Here is a 27,096-nt window from a genome sequence, read left to right as displayed (position 1 = left end):
ATATGATGCATTTGGAAAGAACATCCACTAATAAACTTGGACACCCAAAGTGGTGAGGAAATATTATGTTTAAATGTAAACTTGTGGTGAAAATTGGGCTTTACAAGTTCATTTACATATTTAAAATAACCTCTCCAATGCAAATCTTTGTTCAAAATGCATGCTATATGTTGCATATATGACTCCCTATGCAAATAGTGGTTTAGATGGTGCTTTACATGTTACATAGTTGCCTTTCGGTGTGAATCACTTTTCTCCAAGACATTAGCATATTTCATTTTGTATGTAAGAGGGTAAATCGTGGTTTGTAAGGTAAAATGCATGTAAAACCACCCAAACAAGTTGTTTTTATGAGAAACAAGTAGTTTTACAAGCCAAAACATGGTTTAAGAAACCATTTACACATTGCATATTCAAAAACATGTAACATGCAAGATGTAGTTAATCCTCTAAACCACGATTTGCTCTTTTTCTGAGAAAATACAATAAAAAAGGGGGGGTTCTTGGGTGTAGATACATGTGCATGAGACTTGCTGATGGGGAGGTCTTTATGCCCGAGCCCTGATCTCTTTAGGACTCCCAAAGGCCTTTCTTTGACCTCACTAGGGTTCTTTCTATGACCCTACTTCAGAGGATTTTTACTCTTAATTCCCTTTCCTTTAAAGATCTCTCCACCAAGTTTGTTCACCCGATTTGCCTCCTTACCCTTTATGTCTCAACTCACTAAGTCCTCTTCTCAGCATACCATATCCTTATTGATCATTCTTGTGGATGGAAGGGTCCCAAAAAAATTCATTTTGACTTGTTTTGAGTCCATTTATCCTCCCTTTGCATATCTTTTCTATTGATTTCCTAGTTCTAGGGCTAGTAGCCTTTTAAGCCCCAATTAACCCTCCTGATTGAGTTTTTAACCTATAACTTGAAAAGTTGCCAAACAAGGTCCAAATTTTATCATTGATCTAGATACCCTTTTTGGAAGACTAAAAAAATTTCAAGGTCTTGGGTGCTAAACCTATTCTTACACCCTATCCCTATAAATTAGCCTATTTTCAAGGGCTTTAGGCTTGTTCTTGTTGCCTGATCTTTCAAAGTTTCAAAAAGCTAATGGATTCATGTCCACTCCAAATCTTGGACACTGATCCTTTAGACTTTATCCTACACCCTCATGAACTTGATTGGCACAAAGCAATCCATTAACTCCTCCATCAAAGCTCTGCAACTGTCAAGACACCTAGTCGAGCATCACAGGACTCGCCTAGGGCTTGATGTTAAAAATATAAAACCTGTATTTATGGGCCCCAAATTGCATATGTACAATGTATATACAGTGCCCTAACTGATTCCAAAAGGCCATAGTGATCCAACAAGCAGAATTCAAGTTAGAGTCATTTCTAAACTATCTACTCTGTACAGGCTTGTGAACTGGTCTCAAAAGAAAAGATTTCTTTATACCTATCAAAACAAAAGAACTAAAAACCAAACTATGCTTAAAGTAAGTGCTTGAGATGCCTTATCTAATCATGCATACCATTCACTCAAGTCAATCCATTAAGGTGTAGATGATTGAGTTGCAATATAACAATTGTTTCATTAACCAAAAATCCGTACAGTAGTACCTCCTACTCTTCAATCTAATAAGGAATGAGCTTATATAGCTCAGGTGCTTGTGTCCCAACAGCTACAACTGTCCTTCAACTGATTCTTGATTAATTCCTCCAAATGTTGTCAATGTTGTCATGACAACTTTTGCAATTTTTGCATTTTGATGATTTTAACCCTCATGACCAGTTTCAATAGACCAAGAATGGTCTCAATAACATATTGAGTTACTCTGAGCACCTTTCCAGTCACTTTGGAGTCAAGGTCAACGTTTGACCCATTTTGACCTAATTAAACAACTTTTGGTACTACAAGGTTAATTTGAACAATTCAACTCCAACTCACTTCAAACTCCTACATAGACAACTTAATCCTCCTGAAACACACTTTGGAGTTTATTCTAGTCCTTATTCACGAGTGGTTTGGCCAAGACCACCTACAGGCTACAATTGCATTAGGGTTTGGGTTAAAACCCTAGGTGCTCCTACACCACTTGCATAACTTAAAGTATTGATTTAGCACATGTTCAATTGATTCACTTAAGTGAATCTCACTTTATAAGGTCCATTACATATTTACACTTAAAATTTTACATGTCGTGAAATTATTACAAAAAGTGAGATTTTCACTTAAATAATTGAAGTTAAAACATTAAAGTGCACTCAACATTAAACTAGATCAAAAAGTGAACTGTATAACTTAAATCACTTAAGTTATGACTTAAAATATCAAAAGGTGCAACTATATAACTTTAAAACATAACATAAAATGATTTTAAGTATTATTTTAAAAAAAGTACAACATGACATCAAATTATAAGGTCTAAAATTAAAAATATGTAGTGGGGGTTACTTACACATGCATTTAAAACCTTAATAACTTTTGATTGACAACTCCAATTAAGTCCCAAGTTAGCTTAAAACAAGGGCGTGACTTAACGCTAGATATTGAAGGAAACAAAAAGATAAAATAAATCCTAACAAACACTTAAAAACTCTAAAAGGACTTTGAATGCCTCAAAAATCAAGTATAGACTAACAAACTGAAGGATAAATAGGACTTGATGAGAGCCTTCAGTAAATAGACTCATTATATGAATTGGGAATAATTTTATGATCAAATCTTTGCCAATCAAATAGTGAGTTAACTTAGAGAAATATGAAAATTGGTAAAGTTTTGTAGTGTTGCCTCTATTTTGTGATGACAAAATGAAGGATGACAAGAAAGATGATGTTATTTACAGTATTTTGATGTAGGTATTGTGATTTATCATTTTGAAGTGCTGTTCGAGATTGATAAAGTTTGGAGCTCTTCTAGAGTGCTGGTGTGCTTTTTCAGAATAACAGAAATCATGTTTATGCTCATATTACTGTGGTTGATATAGATATTGTTCGAAGTATTGTTTCATTGCACTCCTCATTGTTGGGTGCCATCTTTTGAGTGCTTATTTGTTGAATTTGGTGGAGAAATAATTTTTGGGGTCAGCACTTGCATGTACCCTTTCATGTCAAGTTTAAGTGAGTTGTCTGCATGCTATATGGTCTAATTTTATTATCAGAGAATGTGATTTCAATTGCTTTTCTCATTTGATAGTTCTTTGGTGCCAACACATGCTTATTGAGTTTAAAGGATATTTCTTTACAATGCATTATTGTTTCCTATGTTGATGTAAGGATGTTAGAGAGCATTGGTCAACCTCCTCTTCATCTTATGATTTGAAATTCAGTCCTTGTTATTTCTTTGCAATGAGCTAATTGAGTGGTGAAGGCGCTGCCGCACTACATGTATTTGCTCTTCTATTTGCTATGTTATTGTATTGACAAAGTGGCGATGCTTCAAACTCTCACTCCATCTAGTTGTTATCAAGAGCATTGCATATGTTAGGTTATCATCATGCATGTTATCTAAAGCTTACAATTGACATGTCACTCTTCATTAGTTTTAATTATTGCATCATATATTTCGAAAAAAGGAAAAGAAAAAATGCACCGATGGTTACCAAGCAAGGTTTTTGTTTCCCTAGGATTTGCAGCTAAAGGGAGTTCTTTGTTGTCTGTACAGATTTGAAAGTTTGAATTTGCAGATGACAATAATGGATAATGAAAGGAGGGTACTTACTTTGGCTTTCATAGGTGGTACTATTTGGGCCCTTAATAATTCTCTTTTCCCTCCAAAAGTAAAAAAATAAAGACATACTTGTTAATAATCAAATCAATAGGCCATAAATTTCATTTAGACAACCTCGTAAACAAGCACTAAATTGCCCAAATAAGACAATCATTGAGGCCTAGAAGATAAAAAAATTCGTCAACCTCAAAAAGGGGAAATGAAATTCAATTTGTGTAAGAAATATGAATAAGAAATTTATGATATCCTGCATATGCATGAAATATCAACTTTGGTTAGGTAGAAGCTTTAAGGAAATATTTTCTTTGTTGAAGAGTTTGATGATAGATTGCGATTGCTCATGGCTAGCGTAACACGGGGATCCCCCCCCAACCCCCCAAACCTCTAAGTACCCGTTCTCGAGACATTCCCACACCGGGTACTTGAGTACCCCTACCTCCACCATGGTGCTGCTGGGATGGGTACTTGAATTTTGAATTTTGATTGTTACTATTGGATACATAATAGGTTACTATGTTGAATGTTCAATGGTTCTAGTTCATGCTGCAATTTTTCTATATTCAAGTATTTTAATTTGGTATGTTCTATTGAAACATCATTTCGTAATTAGCATTTCAAGTTCTATATGTATACTATACAACAACACCCCTCCTTGTCCCATTCTCCCCTTGCCCTCGTCCCTTGACCGTCCCCCCATATCCTGAAAATGAGGCCCATTTTCCCCTAGTCCCAGAAACTCGTCGCGACGTCTTGACATACCCTAGTACTGGCGTTACACTACGGTAAGTCTAATGTGCAATCCTTTAGATGTTTGCCTCTCCCTGTGATCTATCTAGATTCAAATGTGATCTTATGTATATGATTTCGATGGGCAATCTAAGAACTGTATATATGACGTTATACATTCATATTGCTACCTTTTCTTAAATCTTGGATATCACATAGGACTTCCTTGTATGACATATCTGAGAACATAATCCTATTCAATTTAGTGCATCTGCAGAATACTCCTTCTTGTGTCTTTCACTAAATAAGTTTTAGTAGTAGAGTTTGTTTCTTAAAAATCAGACCAATTGTTGCAAGTTCATGAAAGGTATCTTTGGTTGGAGTATAACAAATTACAATATTGGTTATTAGACTCTCAAATTGCATATTATTAAGATACAACAGGTATAGCAGGAAGATGTTGAGTTCAGGTAGGACTATCGTAGAGATATTAATTCTGCATGACACTTTATTTCAATTTTTAACTAGACTTTTGTCCCTAGAATCAGCTAGTATGGATGCTTTGAACTTAAATGAATTGACGAGTTAATGTGGCCTACATTTTGCATTTTGACAAGTTGATAGAAGTGTAAATTTAGTAGAAATGAATGCAATGAATTTCAAATTTACATTTACAAGGAAAACAATGGCAATAAATTTCATTTTTCATAAGAAATGTCTTTTACTATGCAGGTTATTCTCTTCCTTGGCTTTGGAGTATCAATGTTTGCATTCTATACGTTTGTGCCTTTCCTTCTACAGGTCAGTTTACTTTCACCAACATAATGTTGTAATGTCCTGTTTTATTGTGAAAGTTAAAATGGAGTTAAAATTAACTAAAATTAATTATTTAACATTATTACTTATGAATTAAACAAAAAGCCTAAAAGGTAATCCAGAATTGCTAATGCTTTGAACCAGAATGGAATAGCACACAATATACAGAAGCTCAGAAAAGCACAAGAACAGATGACACAAAGATTTATCCAGGGAACCCCTCCAGCCTGAGGTAAAACTCAGCCACACCTGACATATAGATCCTTTACTGAGTTACCAGATTCTCTCCAGCAACACTCAAAGTCTGGTTCAATTCTGTCCAAAGTCTGGTCCTTGTCAAATTCTCCTAGAGAGCCACAGTTTCGCTGCAGATTCTGTCAGAGGAATCTGGGCAGAATTCAGAATGAATTTTGAAGAATTTGCTGCCCAGCAGCTGAACCCGAGCTGAATTTGGTCTCCAAAAAAATTGTTTTTACTTTTTTTAAGTGTTTTTTTTCCTAATTTGGTTTATTCGATCCTCCCAGCCCTAAAAGTGACCACTAAAAAGGCCAAAACATATGGTTTATATGTCACTGATGCATTTGTGAGTGAAAATGAAAACTTTCTTATAGAGGAAATCCAAATTGACAATTGGTGAAGTCCAAACTGATGATTATTGAGGAATTTCTTTGAAAAAAACTATGATATATTCTTTGAATCCAGGGCTTGAAATCTGACTCTCACCTTTTGATCTAGCTTCGTTAGAAATCCTCTAACCAATATAAAAAAAATTCAGATAACTGCACTTATCTTTTGATGATTCCTTTCACTCTGAAACTGTCACTTGATATGGAAATGTCCCATGCAAGTGTATGATGTTGTATGTATGGTTAAATGATGCAATTAATATCCTATTATATTGAAACATAGATATGGTGGTGTTTTTTCCTATGTTGGTGTATGAACTTATTTGTTGTTGCATACACACACAAATTTTTTTTTTTTAAATATGTTTGCTAAGGACAAACCCAAAACGAATTCAAACCCAACCCAACAAATATCTGGACGAATTTCGAACCCGAATCGCGAACCCGCATCTGTACTAGAATCCGAACTGGCAACTTAGATCCTTTATTGAGTTCTCAAAATGAATACAAAGATCTCTTGCTTTTGACTGAAAATACTAACATCCAATCAGTAAGCCTTATTCACCTTATCCACAGATAGTTTACTTTGTATATGCAACACAGATAAAGTAATAAACACAAGTATCTCTCAGATACTTCTAACTCTTCGAAATATCTTTCAAAGATACGTTGATCATACACAAATCAAATACATAGTATCAATATATCTATATCATATGAATATCAAACTTCTGAAACATACATACGCACACGTACACACACACACACACACAAATCAATATATAGTATCATACACAAATCAAATACATAGTAATATAGTATCAATATATCTATATCATATGAATATCAAACTTGTGAAACACACACCCACACACACAAACACACATACACACAAGAGACAGCAGACATACAAACTAATCGGAAAATAACTCGGATAAACAAGAGCACCAAATCTGACACAGCAGAAAGATGCCATACAAAATCCTTTTTCTTCAACTGGCTCATATCCAATAGACTTCCCCAAGAATTGAAAGTCTCCACAACAAAACACAAGGAGAATTATCATTACACAATAAAACAGACGTGTAGATCATTCAACCGAGGGTATCGGTTGAACCGAATAATCTTCTTTGTGTGGAATACAAATAGACATCCTTCATTATTATTCACCGCTGACAATTAAGAAGCCAGGCATATGTATCAGAATCGTACATGAGCCACCTCAGTTAAGTAAGAGCCACATCGCCATGTTGTCTCATACCTATCGCCCACAATCATCTCTTATAGTCAATCAATGGAGACATATACAGAATCAAATAGTCTATACAATGGAATGCAGTACAAGACCTGTTACGCCATAATAAATGGGCAGCAATACACAAGTTGGATCACCTGCATGACTTGGCACCGAAATTGAGTAAGAGCCCGAAACTGAAGAGACATTGCTGTTACCACCAAAGAGTCGTTGACAATTACAAAGAGAATATGATTAGGATCTTCCAGCAATGCCACGCCCACGCAAGCATGAAAAGAAACCCATAAACTTATGCTTGTCATTAACACCCCAGCTAAACAGAATAATGTCAGTTTGTTATAGTCTTCATGAATGTTGAGGAATAACAGTTGCAAAGGAATATGATACATGGCAGCATACAAAGTCATTATGGTGTCACTGCTAAATGAAAGAAATACCAGTATACCAGATAATCTCTGAGAAAGACAGTAAGTATCAACACAGGTGTTAAGGAGCTCTATCACACCTACCTCATCTTTAACCTTAATTAATTAAGGTAACTTTAATATAGATTAATTTTATTCACTTAATAACAAGACTGAGAAAAACTGAATAATATGATTATTAAAAACTTTGGGAATTGAGGATGATATATTTGGATTCATAATTTCTTTTAAGCTTGATTTGAGAGTTTCTTTAATTTTTTTTTAATCTCAAGGAGACATTGTTTTCGGTAGTGAGAGGGCTACCCTAGATGGACCTTGGAATAATCATTCAGATTCCTTAGTTGGGCTAAAAATGGAGTTACGGAGATCTCAAGGATTGTTTTAGGGATTAATGGTTCAATATTTAGAATAAGCCACCAGTTTCAGTCAGGTTTATATTATTTTATTATTGAGGTGTTCATTGTACATTTCTTTGTATTTATGGTTCTTGGGTGATATCGAAGTTGAAAGTAATCAGGAAAAGTAATTGAGCAAATGACATTTGGTATATTATGTGGTTTGTCTGGTATTTTTCCTGTTCAAGCTATCATCAAAGTCATCCCTGTGTTAAAAATAAAGCAACAGTATAATATAAATGTATATATCTCAATATATTAGCTGGACATTACCATCAGGTCTTGGAAAGTGGGGAAACTCTTCACCCTGATATTGGATTTCAGTTATATGCCTCTTTGGAAAATACTGGTAACTCTTCTTGTTGGTCACACATACATAGACAAAGATAAAGATAAATTGTATCAATGTCCAACAAGTGATCACAACTGGGTCAAAAGGAGTGAGGAGCTGAACAAGAAAACAACCAACAGCAGGAACACCAAAGAATGACCAGAAGAAAGAAGGAAAGACAAACCAAGACCCGAAGAAACTCGGGGAGGCTGAAAGGGGCGAGAGGGAAGCCCTGTCACAACAAACAAAACTAGCAAACCAAGGAGACAGAAAATCTTCAAAACTGAAGGATAATCAGTAGAAGTGATAAGGGGAGGTGTCAATGCCAATGATGCTGCCTCTAGAGGTGACCCACACAGCTATAAGTGAATCTCTGGGTAGAGAAGGCTTCCAAGACATCGCTTATCTTTATAACGATAGGCTTCCTAATGCACACTAGATGGCAATATATTATCCACGGGATTTATATTGAACAGTAGCTAATAAATATTAAGGTGTGGCATGTTGGATTCTATATTGGCACAACCTCTCATTATTGTTAGTCGTGACTTTAGGGGACAAGACCCAGCAGTTTAGCACCTAACTTTGCAATTCTCAAAATCCAGTGAGAAAATTCCAAATCAAAACCAATTTTTACACCAGCTTACTTTGCAAGTCCCCTGCTTATAACTAATGTTTTAGGGCCACATTATCAAATATGACGCCACATTGGCATGCTTTTTGCCAAGGTGTCCAAGACAGCCCCCCAAAATGCGAGACCAATGGTCATCAAAAGAGAGAACCATACTTTTGCAGCTGATGTGGTATTACTTGATTGGTTGCCTTTTAGAAGTAAGGGATATATTTGATTCAATTATGGATAGTCATCATCAACAATAACAACTTTAGAGTCACAAGTATTGGTGCAATGTTGTCAAAAATATTGGACATTAAATCAAGAAGTGTAGGTATTAAACCAATGATCCAATGATTGCTATAAATTCCATTAAAAGGCACTCAAGCACTGGGTCCTTTCCCCTAGGACGCTTGTTGGAGCATCTCCCTATTTTCTGTTGCCATGAGCTTGGACTTTCTCAAGACCAAAAGGCCAATAAAAACAAATGTACAGAAAAGACAAGCTACAGGAAAAGACAAAGGTGTAAACACTCAGGAAAATCATAGTTCACGTAGAATTTGTATAGCATGGTGCTTGGGGGGTATCTACGCTACAATTGTTTTGGTGACAACAAAATGTATCTGCCTAAGAGCGATCTACAGTTATGGTAGCTTATTGTATTGGATTGATTCAAAAGGCTTCAGTTTGTTAGTAATTTATCAGTCTGAATGTGGTCTTTGCTTATTAAATGTCAGAGATTTGTCTAGTCTTGTAAACAGCACACTTCTGAGCTATATTTTGTGATATTAATTTGGTACAGTACTGTTTCCCAGTAAATTTATTCATAACGAATCTCAATGTCCAAATTGAATGAATACTTCTTAAACTGCAAGAAAACAATTTAAACTATATTCCAGAATCCAAATATTCAAACAGAAAAGAGAGGAATCCGAGATAAATGTGTTGTCATCACGATTCATTGGTATGACTATGGTTGCATACATTTTCTGAGCAACATGCATAATTTGCAAACTGAGATCTCTGAAATCTTATACAAAACCTTTGCAAGCAAACTGTTTGTCTGAATGTTCAGAAGATTAAGAGTAAAATTTGGTAAACCTCCGAAAGGGTCTTTACAAGTGTTAAAGTGATTAGATTTATTGCAGATTATAATCAGAATGCAGATTACTATTATTTCCACAACAATTCTGAATCTCTACAGATAAGTTCTGATTATTATACGTGTAAGACTGAATATGGAAGGAGATTGAATCTCGGAAAGGCTATACACTTTTGGTATTTGTGATAATAATAAACATGGCTCCTTTCTTGAAGCTTCATGTATATGCAGCAGTCTCCTGCCTTCCAAGTTTGCCTATGACTGATGTCTCTGCACCTTATGTATTCCAATTTGTTTTCCTTTTGTTATCTGTGATAGAATCATCTCTCTTGATTTTATATTCTTGACAGAAAGCTTTTTCTAGGGCTTCTTCCATGGTTCGAGGAGTGAGAACATCAACTGCCCCCCCGATCCTATTGTTCAAACCCATGATAAATTTCCACACCTTCAAATTCATATCTTGTTGGTATGGGGTTACATATTTCAAGAGTCGGGTGAATTCCTCCCAATACTTGTGTACAATCATATCTCCTTTGTTTGACATTGTGGAAATCCAACAACTTTTTGCCATAGAAGGTTTGGGGTAACCAACTGTTTCTAAAGATGGTTACAAACTTCTCTGAGGTAATTTCAGTTGCTTTTATATTTAGTTCAACCTTGGTGTTTCCCCACCATGTGGCAGCTTCTCTTGAAAAATGATATATTCCCCAAACGGCCTTTGAGGTTTATGAGAAATTCTTAATATCAAAATATTGTTCCATTTCTGTTAACCAGGCCTCTGCATCCTCTTCGAATTTAGAACCAGAAAACTTAGGTGGTTTGATCTTTTTAACGTCTACAGATAGATCGCATACTATTTCAAGTTTCTTTTGTTTTTCAATTTGGTTAAGTGAGGCTTGAGGGTTTTTCTTGCCGTGTTTAGAGATTTCTGTTTTTGTTCTGGGAGGGGGTGCGGATTGCATTTCCTCTTGGTTTTTCCCAATCTAGGCTGCCAATTTGTTCATTCTCTTCTCCATAGTGTCTGACTTCGTTTGCGTGTCTTGCAAAATCTGAAGTAGCAAAAATCAGTAGGAGGTTGTGGATTGTTCTCATGGACCATTTTGTGCTCTGCAACATTCTCGTCACTGCTCATGTTTTCTTAGTTATTTGCCCTAAAATTATTTGCAAGATTTTTATGTCAAATTTTCTATTTTCTTTTTTTTACACGTTTACAATAAAATAAAAGAAATTATGAGTAGAAGGAATACACGAATAGACCAATTTAATTATTCAATTCTAAACCTTCACTGCTACATTTACAGCAGCCTTTATTTGCAAAAATTTCCTCTTTTGAGGGTGTTATATTATAGATTCAGTTACTCTGAAATTTTATTTTAAGCTTCTCGTTCGATTTCAGTTTTGGTTTTATAAATATCTTGCACCATCCAAGACCTATGGAAATGCATGAGGGTTGGCTTGGCTGGCTTTCCAAGTTTGAATCAATTTGTTTCTATAGGCTGCTTTCCTCGCAGGAGTCCACCTGACTCTTTCCTTCCTCATTCGTTGCAACACCTGTTTTAAGATTTCATTGTCCCGAGGCATGGAACAACAAGTGTAATTTTAGTTTGGCATGTTCCTAATCAAGTATGGAAAGATGGGATGCCTTGCTTTCTTGCGAGTTGTCTTACGTACTTGCATCCTATTACATTTAATCTATGAAAATCTCAGGTTTATTAATCTTCTTAAGTAGTGTGCCCAAGGTTCAGTGTCGAATCTAGTGCTCTGATACCATATGTAAGAAACAAATTTTCTTTAATTAAAGAGGGTAGAGCTGTATTCCGAATTAAGAACAAATTTGAAAACAACTTAAACTAATTTACCGAAGTGAACAACTTTAATTCCATTTCATGTGAAATTAACTGAATTAACATACAACTGAAACAACAACTAACTGAAATAAGTAATTTCCATCATAATTACAGAAAGAACTTAAATCATTAACATTGGTTCTATGATATTCGATATTCAGGAGAGAAAATATATACATATTAAAGGATTGTAGAAGAACATACAAAAATGTAACTGGAGAGTCTCGTAGTGGTTGTGCAAGCCTTGGCTTTCGGATAAGAGGAGAAGCATTAGCTTAGGCTTAACCTCCCAATCGCGGACCATATAAATCCTCACACAATCTTTTGATAAGAAAGGCCCTCTCTACCCCGGCACTAGGCTTGGGGCACTATTAGTTTAGCCATTTGAGCAATACCGGTGTTTAGAATGTCTGCTCAGTAATAGACGAGCATGTTTGATTAACTGGTGCCATCGACATCATGTAATCTCTAGAAGGCAAGCATGCCTTTAACGACCTTAGCCAAGGTTTTTGGATGAGTTTCTAATACCCGATCACTACCGCTCGACTTGACAATAGGGTAATTAGATGAACATGCATGAGCTATTGAATAGTTCTTTAAAAGTAATAAAATTATCATATCAATTATGATTCCGTTTTCTTGTTCTTGCAGAATTTTCTTTCCACCTCTTTACCCCCTTTCTTGGCCAACCAGTCAGGTGAGTCCTAGGTGTCTATTCATAGAGGATACCAATTCATTTGTTGAAACTCAGTTGATGGAAATAATATTTCAGTACTGGCACAATACAGTCCTTAAGACTCAAGAACTTCATTTAAGAAAACTTCAGAGGATTATAACTCGAATCTAAAAGACCAATTGAAACAAAGAGGAAATCATATCATGACATGTGTATTTGGTTCAAACTTAACATGGTGAGATAACTTGGGGTGCTTGATCAAATGTGCCATTCGATAGATTTAATTTACATCACAGCCAAGTATTGTTATTTGTAAATCCTTGAAACTTATTCTTACACCTATACTTTCGAATGCAATACATATACCAAAATAATATTAGGAAAATTGATCACATAACTTGATCAATGAAAGAATGGATCTTTGCGTAACTCCAAATGGCTGGCTCTCGAAGTCTAATTTTCAAATGCGGATTTCAGATTCGGAGACCATTTAATGACAGGAATAGTAGCTTGGATTCTCTTCAATATCAGTCGCAAGAAATAAGGAAAGAGAAAGGGAAAAGGGAACAGAAGTAGAACTACAGTATCGGGTGCTTGCTCACAGACTTATGTTCGAGCATAAAACAGACAGGAATAATATAGAAGGCTTAAAAGGAAGCCGTGGCTCTTGGTAGCAGTTATAAAAAGATAATCGCCTTCTTGGTTCACCGATTTCAAAAAAAGATGCCAAGTGTACTCGTCTCTTATAGACACTTATAATTATGAGGAAAAAAATTTGAAGGTCTCTTTATTAAAAGAAATAATTTATACATACATACATACATACATACATATATGCATATTTATAAGTTATTTTCAAATGGTGTCATCATATTATTATTGTGTCCAAGGTTACACCTTTTATGATATGCATATCTATATATGTGCATAACTAGGAGATTATTTTATATTCATATCCTCTCAATGTATGTGCATATATATATATATATATATATATATATATATATATATACGTGTGTTAATAGAGATGAGCTTGAATAATTTTAATATTGTGATGGCACCATACTTTTTATACTTATGCGCATAAATACATACATACATACATACATACATACATATACAGTGGAATGATGAGAATGCCAATATAAACCATTTAAAGGTACGTATTTTGATTATGTTTAAATGTTTAATGTTTTATTGATTGTTCAATAGCTCATGCATGTCCAATGTATGTACCTCGTTGTACAATCGCTAGGTCCTTACCGAGGTAGTTAGAGTCATACCTTGTAATATTCCATTTTCCTGGGTCTTAATTCACAACTAACATACTTGAGAAATTTAGTTATTACTTCAATTTCGTAGGAAGACAGTTATAATAGTCATGTTCATGTGTAAGAGATTTATCGTTAAATACAATTAAACAAAATTCTTAACGAAGAACTTAAAACACCATTAAGGAATTTACTATAGAAATTTAAATCCACATATTAGGGAATTAGAATTGAGAAATCATTGTAGGGATGTTTCTGCTATCACTCAGATTAGTCCACAAATACTACTATAACAATATCATATAATGACTTCCATCCAATACGGCTATATCAAAATCAAATGACGAATACCATTAGTTACCACTATATAAAATTTAGGGCATCACATACCACTGTAGCAATTTGGGCATTGACTACCATTGAAACATCTAGAGCTTCAGTTACCACTGTATCAATTAGGGCTTTTGATACTACTAATTCAACTAGGGCTTCCAATACCATTGTATCATTTAGGGTTCCAATTAACATTGAATCAATTAAGGCTTTAGATACCATTGTATCATTCCTTTCTTTTTGATTACTTAACTATGGCAATAACTCAAGAATAGAAATATGCTCATATTTGATATTCATCCAGATGAAAAACAATCCATAAATCTATCTCTAGCATCTAGGTGTAATATAATTGTAACTATGAAATAACTCAATTAATCTTACCTTCTTGCATACACATCATAAAAGTGATATTACTTGTTTTTGACAAACAATTTAATGTACAACTTATCTTTGTCTGTTGTTTGCTTGACAACTTGGAGAGAGGTGAAACATTGTCAGGGGCTTAACCACCCAACCTTAAAGTTTAAATCATTCTCCACACAATCTCTAATGAAAAAGGCCCTCCCTACCCAGAATTGGACTTGGAACATCTGTCATCTACCAAGAAATCTTGGTATCTACACCACTTGACTTGACAATAGATTCCATTACCAGAACATGCATGAGCTATTAATTATTCATTATTCAAATCTGATTTTATTGTTGATTCTTGCAGATTAATTCCACCTCTTCACCCTTTTGTGGCTTCTATGCTCAGGTGAATCCTAAGTGTCCGAAAGATGAAGATCACCTTGTTATTATATACACCTCTTCACCATTCCATGGCTTTTTTGCCGGTGAATTCCTCGGTGTTCATAAGATTATGAGCATACTGATATTACTGATATTATCTACATGTCTTCACCAATTCTATGGCATCTTGTCAGTGAATTCCTAGATGTTTCAAGAATTTTGCAATGGTATTTGGAAAATTGTGATAACACATGCATTAATGTTGATTCATGCAACTCAATCAAGCTTTCTATCATTTGAATTCATAAATATTATAATCTCAAAGATACTCGAAAAGGATCAAAAAACGGTCTCAATGTAATACAGGGAAAAACAACAGCAAGATACCAGATTGCATGTAAATCCGACTATGGATAGAAAGATGGAAGTTATGCATCTTTAATACACTTTTAATCTTAGTCTACTGTTTATACTGTATGGCAGCAACATTGTATTCAATGGTAAAACAAACTAAGAATGGCATTGCTTCTTTGGTATTTCATTCAGCAAAAGGAAAATAAGGGAAGCCGACTATAATTGGGCTTAGACTTAGCAGAGTGAGGAAGACACATGACATGTGATTTGTATTTGGCTCTTTCACTTGCGGCCGAAACTCTTGTTCACTTGTAAAATACTTTCCTCAAAATTCCTATTGCCGGTAGAGTTAAAGAAAGAATGAAAAAATCGGAGGTAAGAAATATTGGATGGTTATTCTACTGAAAATGTCCCAATTCCGCTTGGTAAAAAAAACGTAGTAGATGGAAAAAGAGAGAAGGAAGAATGTAGAAAGGGTTGCCTCCCAAATCGATTCATGGCATTCTTTTAATAGTTGGGCGAGACTCCTCAGCTACCATCGGTTATCAAGAAGACCATTCGAATACATCATAAATTCGAATTTAAAAAGGAGAGAAATAAATAGAAAAGAAATAAGGAGTTGAAGAGTTTTAGACTTTATTTTATTATTATAATACGTTCACATAAGTCTATTGATGAGGTGACATCATTAGATTATATTATTATAATTTATTAGTGCCATTTCATTTTATATTTATGTGTTCGTATGTAAGTGTTTATTATAATGATAAGATAAAAATTAATAAACAATCTCTGAAGGTATGTATTAAATTTTAACTCAATTATTTTGTGTTTCTCAATTTATTTATTTAAATAGCTCGTGTGGCTCACAGAGATGTATCCTGTTTCAAGTTTCTAGGTTCTTAACCCATTTGCCCAATGATGGTAATGCTCCTGTGCCTAATTCTTTTCTGACAATGCTTCCACCCCTTTGACGTGTTTCCTGCAAGGAAGTTCTTTGCGGTTAAATTATATTATCATAATAAATTATTTTAATCATAATTAATCACAACGGTTAACCATCTTCTTAATTCCATGAATTCGTGACAAATGATCAACTAACTTGTTATCTTCATTTTAAAATTATAAAGACTAACCATCTTACTATTTCACAAGATTATAACCAAATTAATTGTCAACTGACTTCATGTAAACCTCAACGTCTATAATTTAAATTAGGTCAAAATTTGGGATGTAACGTACTCGTCGATCGAATAAATGGACTAAGGTAGTGTCCCATTCCGTAGATCCAGTTAAGCAATGCTTCCCACCTTCATCTGCTCCTGCAATCACCCGTACAACATTTTCCACAATAACAACAAGTTGCCATGATAAATCCGTATCAACATATAACATTGATAGTAGTAAAGAAATTAGTTAATTACTATCATTCAAAAACAAACAATTGCTAACTACCATCATCAACATATGACAAGTAGCGGCTAACCACCTTCATCAACATATGACAAGTAACGGCTAACTACCTTCATCAACATATGACAAGTAACAACTGAGTACCATCATCAATAAACGATTATAACAATCGATAACAAGCAATTTCATAAGAAACGATGGTTACATATAATTACCCATTTCACATAAACAGGGAAAAATTGTAATGTCCCCGTCATAGAATAAATATATTTAATTAAACCTTGTTAATGGACCAATTGATTTAATATATCTCGGACCCATTTTTAATTTGATTGTTTTTGTTGGTAGGTGTGGCCGTCAGCTATCTTTGTGCACCCAAAGGAAGGTTTTCCCAACGGGTATTTAAGCATGGCATGTAGTTAGTTTTTAGGTATGCTATTTGGATTATTTTTCTTGTATTGTGAATTCCCGTTGGGATTCTCTGTTGTTCACCATTTCGGAAGTGAAAGATCTTCCCTACTTGTTTGGTTTCGGTGGGATTCAACCCTCACCCTATTCCGTTGCATATATTACTTCGTTCGGATCTGGCAAATTAGAGCACCATCTTTTGGCAAATATTAATTGAAGGTTATGTGTATTCAATCTCCATTCATGTGTAGCTTTATTTGATGAATTCGATCTATAAGTTTATGATTGCATGACTGAGCATTCCTCCATTCGTGCACCATCCGCCTTCCACATTATAAAGTGCATATTTTCTACTGCAACTATACCCTTCTGTACGGCCCTATGCTCTAGCATACTGTACGACCCTGTGCTCTATCATATCGTACGACCTTGTGCTCCATCATACCGTACAACACCATCAACTGTACGACCATATTTGCAATCCACCATCCGTATGGCTTGCTTTGCCTATTGTTTGGACTCCTACCTTGTAATTACCGTACAACACTATCTCCCTTGATTTCCCTCTCTCGTACAATCATCTTCACTCCCCCGTATGACCATCTTCACTACTTACTGTACGGCCCATCCTTACTACTCACCTACGACTTCTTGTTTCACCATCGTATGACCCCCTCCAGGCCTCCAGTTTGATCCCTCTCTTCCATACACACCTAATGACCTCCTAACACTGAAGAAATTGGGATACAGAGGAGTAACCCCTTCAATTACAGGAATTGGAACATCACAAAAACAATAGTTTTTAACTAATCATCTCAACGGCTATAATAATTTTTAAATAGGTCAAAATTTTGAGATGTAATATACCCTTCCCCTTATATTTTCATCATCCTCAATGAATTCCACAAATAAGTCTTAAAAAGAATAATATTTGTCCAATTTATTTTTTAAACCATTGTAGCTATAAAAGAAATAAAGAAAAGATCAAGCTCTAGCCTTGGAGAAAATATGGGGGTATTTTTGGAAGATCTCATTGTAGTCTTCCCAAGTAGCATTATCCTCTGCATACTGCTTCCACCAGACCTTGCACTAAATCATGTCTCGATTTCATGAGCGTAGCTTATGTACCTCGAGTATTCTGAGTGGCTCTATTTTCACCACTCTTGGATCTCATACCTGCAATAGGTTCCAATGAATTATATGATCACAATGATATATTCCTTAAGATATGACACATGAAAAACGTCATGCATGCTCGCAAGAGATGGAGGTAGTGCAATTCTGCAGGCTACTGGGTTCATGATTTCCAACACTTAAAAGGGTCCCACATACCTTGGGGCTAACTTGGCATTCTTACCAAACTTGATGGTACTCTTTTGGGGTTTTACCTTTATCAGGACCTTTGCTCCTACTAAGAATTCTCTAGGTGTCCTTTTAGCATCTGCATAACTTTTCTATCTATTGTTGGCTTCTTTTAATCTTTGATGGATTTGCATTATCTGTTCTTCCATTTCCTTGAGCATTTTGGGTCCGATAATAACTCTGTCCTCAACACAATTCCAGCTTATAGGGGTTCTACATTTGCAACCATATAAGGCCTCAAAGGGGGTCATCTTAATGGTGGATTGATAGGAATTATCATATGCAAATTCCACCAAGGGTAGATAAATTTTTCCATTGGTATTGCCGATCCTTATAGTAAACTCTTAAAAGATCCTCCAAAACCTGGTTTACTCTTTTTGTTTGATCGTCAGTCTCGGGGTGATAAGCCGAGCTAATATATAACTTAGTTCTTAATGTCATGAATAATGTTTGCCAAAATCTAAAGGTTATCCTAGCATCCTTGTCTGAGATGATTTTCTCTGGAATTCCATAAAGTCTAAAAATCTATTTCATGAACTTGTGAGCAATTTCTGGAGCTCCAGCGGTTAGGTTTCCTAGTATAAAGTGAGCAATCTATCCACCAATACTAGGATGGTGTTGTGTTTGTTTCATGTCATAGGAAATCCTTGTACAAAGTCCATGGAAATTATTTGCCATTTCCACTCCGGTACTTCATTTGGGTGTAAGAGGCCAGCTGGGTAATGATGTTCTGTTTTTACTTTTTGGCATTCCAAGCATCCTGCCACAAAATTCGTTCTCTCTTTTCATTTCTTTCCAAAAATATAGTGGTTTTGTATTTGAGAATATTTTAGTCACTCCAAGATGTCCTGAAAAGGAGTTGAATGGGATTCCTCTAGAATCACTCTTCGAAGTTCGGGTTTGTCCGGTATGTAAATCCTGTCATGATACCTTAACAATCCATCTTCTATTCTAAAATTTGAGTACCTAGGATCCTATGGGTTTGTGATAAGAGCTTGGCTGATCTTTGTATAAAATTCATCATGTTCTAGATGTTGTAGTGCCTAATCCCTTAATTTGAAATTTATGATGGCCATTGTGAAAATATGTCTTCTTCTGCTTAAGGCATTTGCTACCTTGTTTCTTTACCCTTAATATAATTAATGTCAAATTCATAATCTGCTAGAAATTCCAACGATCTCCTCTACCTGGCGTTAAGGTTGGGTTGAGTAAAGATATATTTTAGGCCATGGTGATCCGATTGAAGTATGAAAGGTTTTCCAATCAAAAAGTGCCTCTACATTTGGAGGACATGCACTATAACTATTAGTTCCAGATCATGAGGAGCATAATTTTGCTCTTAATTTTTTAACTTGCTTGACTCATATGCAATCACCTACTCTTCCTGCATTAGTACACCTCCTACTCCTTCCCCTTATGCATCAATTATAACTACAAATTTCTTTTGTGTGTCGGGTACTCTTAGTATAGGTGCAGCAGTTAACTTTTCTTTCAAATACTCAAAAGTTGACTGACATTTTTCACTCCATATAAATTTCTTTCCCTTCCTCTGAAGTGTTGTGATCGGGTAAGCTATTTTGGAGAAATTTCTAACAAACTTCCTATAGAATCTTGCCAACCCCACGAAACTTCTGACTTCTGTCACATTCATAGGTATAGGCAATTCCCTAATTGCTTTGATTTTTGAAGGATCTACGACTATTCCCTTAGCCAAAATAATATGTCCCAAATACTAAATTTCTTTCTGATAAAAAGCGCACTTAGACAACTTCCCGTACAGTTTATGTTCTTCCAGCCTTTGTAGGACCTTTTCTAGATGCTCTTGATGTTCTTTTTTGTTTTTTGAGAAGATTAGGATATCATCTATGAAGACCAATACAAACTTATCCAAACAATGACAAATTATGTTCATCAAATTCATGAAAGCTGCCGGAGTGTTGGTTAACCCGAAGGGTAATACCATGAACTCATAATGACCAAATCTAGTTTTGAATGCAATCTTGTGAATGTCTTCATCCCTTATGTGGAGTTGGTGATATCTCAACCTTAAATCAATCTTTGAAAATATTGTAGCGCCTTTCATTTGATAAAAGAGGTCGTCGATTCTAGGAAGTGAGTATCAGTTCTTAATGGTGACTTTATTGAGCATCCTCTAGTCTATGCATAATCTCATAGTTTTGTCCTTCGTGACGAACAATCCTAGGGCTCCCCAGGGTGAAACAATAGGTTGAAGAAGTTTCTTATCTAACATATCCTGCAACTGCAATTGTAATTCCATTAACTTTGTGGTGGTCATCGGATAAGGAGCTCGAGAAATTGGTGTTGCTTCAGGTACTAAATCTATGGCAAAATCAAAAACTCTGGATGGAGGTAGTCCGGGGAGTTCTTCGAGAAACACATCCTGGAATTTCTTACAGTATGGATACTCCTCGAAGGATTTCTTTACTTTTTCTCTAAATTCTCTCTCTTCAAGGATGCGGTTGATCCAGAGGATATTTTAACCAAAAATTTGAAGTATCTTGAAAACTCCAAAAATCATCACCATGTTAAAGTTCTTGAAATTTTGAATCCAATGCAATTCGAACAGAGGAAAACGGAGTTCGTATGCAAAAAGTTATGGCCAGTCAAAGTTTGGTCAAACTAGGTACAGAGGTCACCAAAAGGTGAAAAAATAATCATCTCAAAAGTGGTCAACAATAGATTTCAAATGAAAGAGCTCGTGAAGATCTTTCCACCAAAATTCGTTTCATCAAAATCGAAGTTCATATGTGAAAGTTACGACAGTTTTGAATTTGTTGAAAACAGGGACCTTGATGATGTCAGCATGACATCATTATGCTGACGTGACAGCTGGAAGTCGGTTGGCAAAAAAGAAAAGAAGAGATACTCTTATGAGGTTTGAACCCTTGACCACCTACCCGCAAAACAAAGTTATTGGCCATTGCACCATCAAATACATTTAAATTACATTGGGCGACGTTTTATTTAATTTCAACAATGCCCCTAGTCCATTTAAAGGTGGCCACCGGCGGGGTTGGAACCTTCAATCGGCAGCCTCCCAAAATCCTTAACCACCATTGCGCTGATTTAGCGCTTAGAGATATGTATGCGCGATATGCTATATATATTTTTAACCAACCCGCCTAACCCTTTTTAAATTAAGGATAGTTGCTAATTTGTTACCCCAAAATTGGTTAAAAGCCAAAAATGTAAAATGGCTAAAGGGGGTATTTTGAAAATCCATTAGTTAAAGGCCCTATTTTAAAATTAATTAGTTTTGGCCTATTTTAGGTTAATTTTTTGTATAAAAAGGGGGGTTAGTGGCCTTTTCTAGGGGGAGATAGAGAATTCAGAATTGCTGAGCTTGGAGAGAATTTTTCATGGAGGACATTTTTCAGTCCCGCACATCAGTGTATTGTTGTGCTGTTGAGGGAATGATTTTGTAACACTGTACTAGATTTTTGGAGTTAATCGGATTGGTCCTCCTATTGGAGCAAGACCCGGAGATGTAGTCCATACCGGACGAACTCCGAAATCAAATGTGTTGTTTTCCTTTCTCTCATTGCTCTTTTTGTCTTTTAAATTTGTGTTGTTCTTACTTTTCAATTACATTAATTTGATTCATTAAAAGTAAAATTAACTTTATGTAATTAGTTAGCATTTCTCTGGAATAGTCCTAGATCCTAGAAATCAGATCAAATTTGGTATCAGAGCTATTGTGTGACTAGTATTGCAGATTTGAATGCTAACAAGATCTAGGATTGAGAAAGACGAAGGAAAGCTCAAGGAATACAATCCTGAGATCAAAAAATGAAGGACTAAACCATCATCACAAATGGCAAACAAATGGAATACAAGTTTTTCAAGATAAGAGTATCCAGAAGACTTTTCGGAATTTGCAAATAATGGTAGAAGTTTTGCTACATGAAAGAGAAGAAGAGATGCGAAGACGTGCAGCTCGAAAAGACAAAGGGAAAAAGAAAGGATGCGATCGTGATCCTCCAAGCACACCTCCCTCTTCTCCGTCTTCTCCCTCTTCTCCTTCTCACCCCTCTTCTCCTTATTCTACCCAATTTGAGTCGTCTAATATTTTTAAGGGTGGACATAAGCCTCGAATCAAGTTGGATGTAAAGTTTGACTTGCCAAAGTATTGTGGGGAGTTAAATGCCGAGAAATTAGATGACTGGATTCAGCAAGTAGAAGTCTATTGTAGAGTTCAAAACCTTGTAGATGATGTTGATAGAATTTAGGTAGCTACTCTTCAGTTAGGTGGTGTAGCTTTAACCTGGTGGTAGAGTAGGACTCGGCATGAAACTTCATAGCATGGTAAGTTCAATTTGTCTTGGTCAGAATTTGTTAGTGCTTTAAAGAAGCAATTCTACCCCTTAGGCCATATGCAATAGTTAACAATGAAATGGCAACATTTTAGGCAAGGGAAAGGTCAAACTGTCCAGGATTACACCCATGAATTTCGCAAAAAGGCTATTTCATTAAATGTCCCATTGTATACCCAGGACACTTTACTCAAGTATATAGGTGGTCTTCATTCTTACCTAAGGCATTCTATTCTCTTCTTCATTGATAAGTTTGATAAAAAGCCATATAAGTCTGAGGAAAAGTTCAAAGGCCTTTAAGGGTAAAAGGACAGCTACAGTAAAGAAAGAGGGTGAGAAATCGACATGCTCACATTGCAAGAAAGAAGGGCATGATGATTCTAAGTGCTGGAAGTTGCATCCTAAAAAGAGGCTGAAGCGATTTGGTGGAAATAAAGGTAAACATAAAACTGCTGCTGTAATTCAACAAGATCTTGGATTTGACTCTGAAGATGAAACAAAGAGTGTTGCCACCAAGATCCAAGGTAAGGGAAAATGTATATCTCTCATCAGCTACAAATTCTTCTAGCATAAGTGCAAGTACAAGTAAAGAATCTTCTCCTAAGAATGATAAGCGAAGGAATGAATTATTTCACATCCGAGTTGTTATCAAGCATAATAAGGTTGATACATTATTTGATACAGGTTCTCAAGTTAATTTGATATCTGAGGAAGTTGTTAAAAAGCTTAATTTGACCACAACACTTCTTCCAAAACCATATCCTCTTGGACGGGTTTGTGATGATCCATAGTTACAGGTAACTAAGCAATGCAAGTTAAGATTTGCTATCACTACAAACTTTGTGGATGAGGTAGAAGCTGATGTAGTCCCTTTAGATATTTGTGGTCTTGTACTTGGGAGTCCCTATTTGTATGACCGACAAGCTATCTTCTATAGGGTGGAAAATAAGTATCATCTTTTTAAAGATAAGATTGAATACATTGTACGGGCACATAAGGTTAAGACTAATTTGGCATTAGTCAATGCTGGTCAAATGAAAAGGTTAGTCAACTCTAGTAAGAATTTTGTGTTGATGATTGTAAAAACCAAAGAAGATGAAACATCTGAGGCATTTAAGGGATGTGATCCTAAACATAAGTCTGAAATGGTCAAAATTGTTTCCGCTTATGATGACATGTTTGAGGAATCGAAAGGACTGCCTCCTAAGAGAGAGATACAACATGAGATTCAGTTGCAGCAAGATGTGCCACTTCCTAATATCGGCATGTACCGCTTATCAATCTTGTAGAATGAAGAAATCAAGAAGCAATTTTAGGAGCTAGTTGAGAAAGGAGTTATCCGTCCTAGTACTTCTCCCTGTGGTTCTCCTATTGTGTTGGTTCCAAAGAAAGATGAAACTTGGAGAATGTGCATTGACTATAGGGCTCTGAACAAGATAACGACAAAGAACAGGTACCCTCTTCCTAGAATTGATGATTTACTTGATCAGTTGAAAAGTGCAGTTTATTTCACTAAGCTAGACTTATGTAGCGGATATCATCAAATAAGAATTGCAGAAAATGATATTTGGAAAAATGCTTTTAAGAGAAAACAGGGACTTTATGAGTGGTTGGTTATGCCATTTGGGCTTTGTAATGCACCAGCTACATTCATGAGAGTCATGAATGATGTCTTTCGTCCTTTTATTGATGATTTTGTCATAGTCTATTTAGATTATATTCTTGTATTCAGTAAGTCTTGGGATGATCATGTAATTCATGTAAAGAAAGTATTTGATATATTGAGAAAAGAAAAACTATATGTAAAGATGTTTAAATGCGAATTTGCTAAGGCATCCTTAGTGTACTTAGACTATGTCGTAGGAGATGGTCAATTGAAAGTAGACCAAAATTCATTTCATCAAAACCGGAGTTTGTATTTGAAAGTTACGACAATTTGAATTTGTTGAAAAAAAGGGATCCTAATGACGTCAGGATGACATCATCATGCTGATGTGATAGCTGGAAGTCAGTTGGCAGAAAAAGAAAAAGAGATACTCTTATGAGGTTTGAACCCTTGACCACCTAACCGTAAAGCAAAGTTATTGGCCATTGCACCATCAAATGCATTTAAAATTACATTGGGCAACGTTTTATTTAACTTCAACAATGCCCCTAGTTAGTTTAAGGGTGGCCACCGGCAAGGTTGGAACCTCCGACCAGAGGCCTCCCAAAATCTTTAACCACCGTTGCGTTAATTTAGCGCTTGGAGATATGTATGCGAGATATGCTATATATATTTTTAACCAGCCCGCCTAACCCTTTTTAAATTAAGGATAGTTGTTAATATGTTACCCCATAATTGGTTAAAAGCCAAAAATGTAAAATGGCTAAAGGGGGTATTTCGAAAATCCATTAGTTAAAGGACCTATTTTAAAATTAATTAGTTTTGGCCTATTTTAGGCTAATTTTTTGTATAAAAAGGGGGGTTAGTGGCCTTTTCTAGGGGGAGACAGAGAATTCAGAATTGCTGAGCTTGGAGAGAATTTTTCACAGAGGACATTTTTCAGTTCCACACATCAGTGTGTTGTTGTTGTGCTGTTAAGGGAATAATTTTGTAATAGTGTACCAGATTCTTGGACTTAATCGGATCGGTCCCCCTATTGGAGCAGGGCCCGGAGATGTAGTTCATATCGGATGAACTTCGAAATCAAATGTGTTATGTCCCTTTCTCTCATTGCTCTTTCTGTCTTTTAAATTTGTGTTGTTCTTACTTTTCAATTACGTTAATTTGATTCATTAAAAGTATTAAATTAACTTTATGTAATTAGCTAGCATTTCTCTATAATAGTCCTAGATCCTAAAAATCAGATCAATGATCTTCTCTATACGTGGCATCTATAGGTTTTCTTGAGTCTTAAATCCTTACTGCAAAAATCTCACAACCTTTTCTTCTACATTTCTTGAGTTGCATGGTTGATATGTGTCTTGGTTTAATTTCATGTGCTACTTCATTAATGCTCATAGGTTTGCCTTGGTCATCCAAACAGTCTACAGTTTTGGCAAGACAATCAACCTTGGCCTTATGCTCGCTGAGCCAGTTAATGCCTAAAATAATGTCGTAAGACTCAAGAGGTGCTACATACAAGTTCAGTTCGGTGGAGAAGTTTGGAAAATCAACCCGTGCCTCAAACAGACACTGGTCTACCTTAGCCCTTGACTGGTTTGCATACTCGACTATCCATAGTTTTTCCAAAAAACTAGATCTCTTTGGAAATTTATCTAATAATTTAGGTGATATAAAGCATTTAGAGTCTCCAGTATCAATTAATATAGAAACAGGGTTTTCGTAGATCTTACCCAGAGTTTTCATTGGGCCTATCTATTGTTTTTCTTGCCGATTATCAAGTGTCGTATGAATCCTTTGTTGGTAAGTATGTTTTTGTGTTGGAAGGGGTGGTCGTGGTTGTTGATTGGTGTTTGTCTTACTAGGGAATTTGTTAGCATAGTGATCTCCTCCGCAATTGTAGCATCTTGAAGGTGGCCCCTTCTTCTCACTTCCCTTACCATTCTTACTTGTATTGGGGTAACATTGAAATCCTTAGAACAATTTACTCTTGGTTCCGGTTTGTTGAATTTGTAGTCCTTAAACTGCTTCTTTTAGGACCCAGTATCCGCACCTTCTGTATTCCAATTTGTTTTCCGTTTGTTATCTCGGATAGAATCATCTCTCTTGATTTTATATTCTAATGAACAACTTTTTCTGAGGCTTCTTCCATGGTTCGGGTGAGAACATTAACTGTCCCTTCGATCCTATTGTTCAAACCCATGATAAATTTCCTCACCTTCAGATTCATATCTTGTCGATATGGGGGTACATATTTCAGCAGTCGGGTGAATTTCTCCCAATACTTATGTACGGTCATATCTCTTTTGTTGAGATTTTAGAAATCCAACAACTTTTGGTCATAGAAGGTTTGGGGTAAACAATTGTTTCTAAAGATGGTTACAAACTTTTTTGAGGTAATTTTAGTTGTTTTTATATTCAGTTCAACCTTGGTGTTTCCCCACCATGTGGCAGCTTCTCTTGAAAAATAATATATCCCCCAAACTGCCTTTGAGGTTTATGAGAAATTCCTAATCTCAAAATATTGTTCCATTTCTGTTAACCAGGCCTCTGCATCCTCTTCGAATTTAGAACCAGAAAATTTAGGTGGTTTGATCTTTTTAATGTGTGCAGATAGGTTGCTTACTATTTCAAGTTTCTTTTGTTTTTCAGTTTGGTTAAGTGAGGCTTGAGGGTTTTTCTCACTGTGTTCAGAGATTTCTGTTTTTGTTTTGGGAGGGGGCAAGGATTGCATTATCTCTT

The 27,096-nt window shown here is 35.6% G+C and overlaps 1 protein-coding gene across 2 annotated transcripts in view; it reads left to right on the top strand.

The window, feature by feature from the left end:
- The window catches only part of LOC149532225 (uncharacterized), a 208,205-nt gene that overhangs the window by 166,182 nt on the left and 14,927 nt on the right, over positions 1-27,096 (top strand). For both annotated transcript variants that reach the window (XM_089808523.1, XM_089808524.1), the window contains exon 8: positions 5,185-5,253. In XM_089808523.1, the coding sequence (XP_089664649.1) occupies positions 5,185-5,253 (69 nt within the window). The remainder of the gene's footprint in view (positions 1-5,184; positions 5,254-27,096) is intronic.

Source organism: Cupressus sempervirens, chromosome 11 (genome assembly GCF_028749045.1).
Source record: "Cupressus sempervirens isolate cs-2001-9-10 chromosome 11, ASM2874904v1, whole genome shotgun sequence".
Lineage (NCBI taxonomy): Eukaryota > Viridiplantae > Streptophyta > Pinopsida > Cupressales > Cupressaceae > Cupressus > Cupressus sempervirens.
This window is presented reverse-complemented; position numbering and strand designations above follow the sequence as displayed.